A 1,550-nucleotide genomic window follows, 5' to 3' on the forward strand; every position below is an offset into this window, starting at 1 on the left:
CTTTCCAATACCTCTCCAAATAAGCACTTGACAGTTGAAAACACACTCGCGTCTAATTGATAGGTCTGGAACCTCCAACCTATGAATATTCAATGGTGGTCTTGTCTCTCTTCACTTCACTTAATTGGGGGTGGGGGGAGGGAAGGTCACTCTTCAACATGTAGATATTGATGTGTTCGGGTCAATTGCCGACATACTAGTACTTCCATTTTCAAGGGGTTATAAAGGCGAGGGGGGGGGGGGCTTTTCTTGGTACAACCAAGCGCTGCCCTACAGGATATCTTCATTGTGGAGCTTGGCTTTACAAATGGTCATTACAGGGTCGTGATCAAGAAAGAAAACAAATTAAGTATGATCTATCTCAAGTTTATTATTTGATCCAATGCTCAAACAGTCTACACACAAGATATTGTGTCCATCCCGGACACAATATTATCTTGTTCACATATGCCTAACAGCTTCGACGTAACCCATGCTCTTTCGTTGGCGGTTACATTTATAAAACTTCAATTTATAAGATTAATTGGATCGCACATGTGATAATAATGAAAAAATTTGATACATGTACAAGTGTACCAACACTTTTCACTTTATGAAACACTGGCTCAATGCTCAAACAGTCTACACACAGGTCCATGACACAATGTCTTGTTCATATGATATGTCTAACAGCATCGACGTAACCCATGATGTCTCGTTGGCGGTTTTCAAGCTGCATTTTAAGCCTCTGGAGCCTCTGATCAAGACGGATATATGTCAGTCTCCTTGGATTAGGACGGCCACCAGCTTCTAGCCTGTGAAGTTCGGAGCGCTGATAAAGTTCCTCCTTCTTCAGAAATTGCAAAAGTTCAAAAAGATTTTGGTGGGCCTTGCCTACATATTGGTTCAGTTTGTGATGCCACCCCTCAACAGCGTTGTTTGTTCTCGCCTCGTCTAGGCGATCATATTGGTTCCAAATATTCCGGCTGTACCTTGCGTCAGCGTTCATCCAGTTCCTATTGACGTAATCGTGGAATTCGTTCGCTTGTGGAATGTTCGGGGCAATGTTCATTGTTTCATTCCATACATCATTGACTCGGTCAATTGGAACAAGTGGGAGGGTTGCAGTCCTTCGAATCCATTTTTAGCTCACCTCTTAGCAGAGGTGAGCTTATCCCATACCGTGGCGTCCGTCGTCCGTCGTCGTCGTCGTCGTCGTCGTCGTCGTCGTCGTCCGTCGTCCGTTAGCAGGGCACGTTTCGTAACTGTTAGAGCTATTGAGTTGAAACTTAGTACACATGTACCCTTATGTAATGACACCTTGGAGACCAAGTTTCAGTCCGATTCATTTCATGGTTTGGCCAACAGGGGGCCAAACGTTAAAAGTGAAAATATGCAATATCTCCCTTAATAGTAGTCGGGAAATTTTGAAAAAAATATGGTAGGTACTTCTAGCAAAGGTGCATCATATATCCTCCGGGTTTTTGATTTGACCTCCTTTTCAAGGTCACAGAGGTCAAATGGTGTAAATTGGCCGTTAGGATGTAATGATGGCACGTTTCTAAACTGCA

The 1,550-nt window shown here is 43.4% G+C and overlaps 1 protein-coding gene across 1 annotated transcript; it reads right to left on the bottom strand.

Annotated features, from left to right (window-relative positions):
- Nucleotides 1-652: 652 nt before the first annotated feature.
- Nucleotides 653-1,051, bottom strand: LOC135484815 (uncharacterized). Its single transcript, XM_064766502.1, has one exon. It carries the CDS (start codon nt 1,049-1,051, stop codon nt 653-655), a length of 399 nt encoding a protein of 132 aa, XP_064622572.1.
- Nucleotides 1,052-1,550: the final 499 nt, after the last annotated feature.

This window comes from Lineus longissimus, chromosome 3 (genome assembly GCF_910592395.1).
Source record: "Lineus longissimus chromosome 3, tnLinLong1.2, whole genome shotgun sequence".
NCBI lineage: Eukaryota > Metazoa > Nemertea > Pilidiophora > Heteronemertea > Lineidae > Lineus > Lineus longissimus.

Coding starts and splice junctions, on each gene's coding strand:
- LOC135484815 (XM_064766502.1), bottom strand. CDS start 1,051: ATGAACATTGCCCCGAACATTCCACAAGCGAACGAATTCCACGATTAC.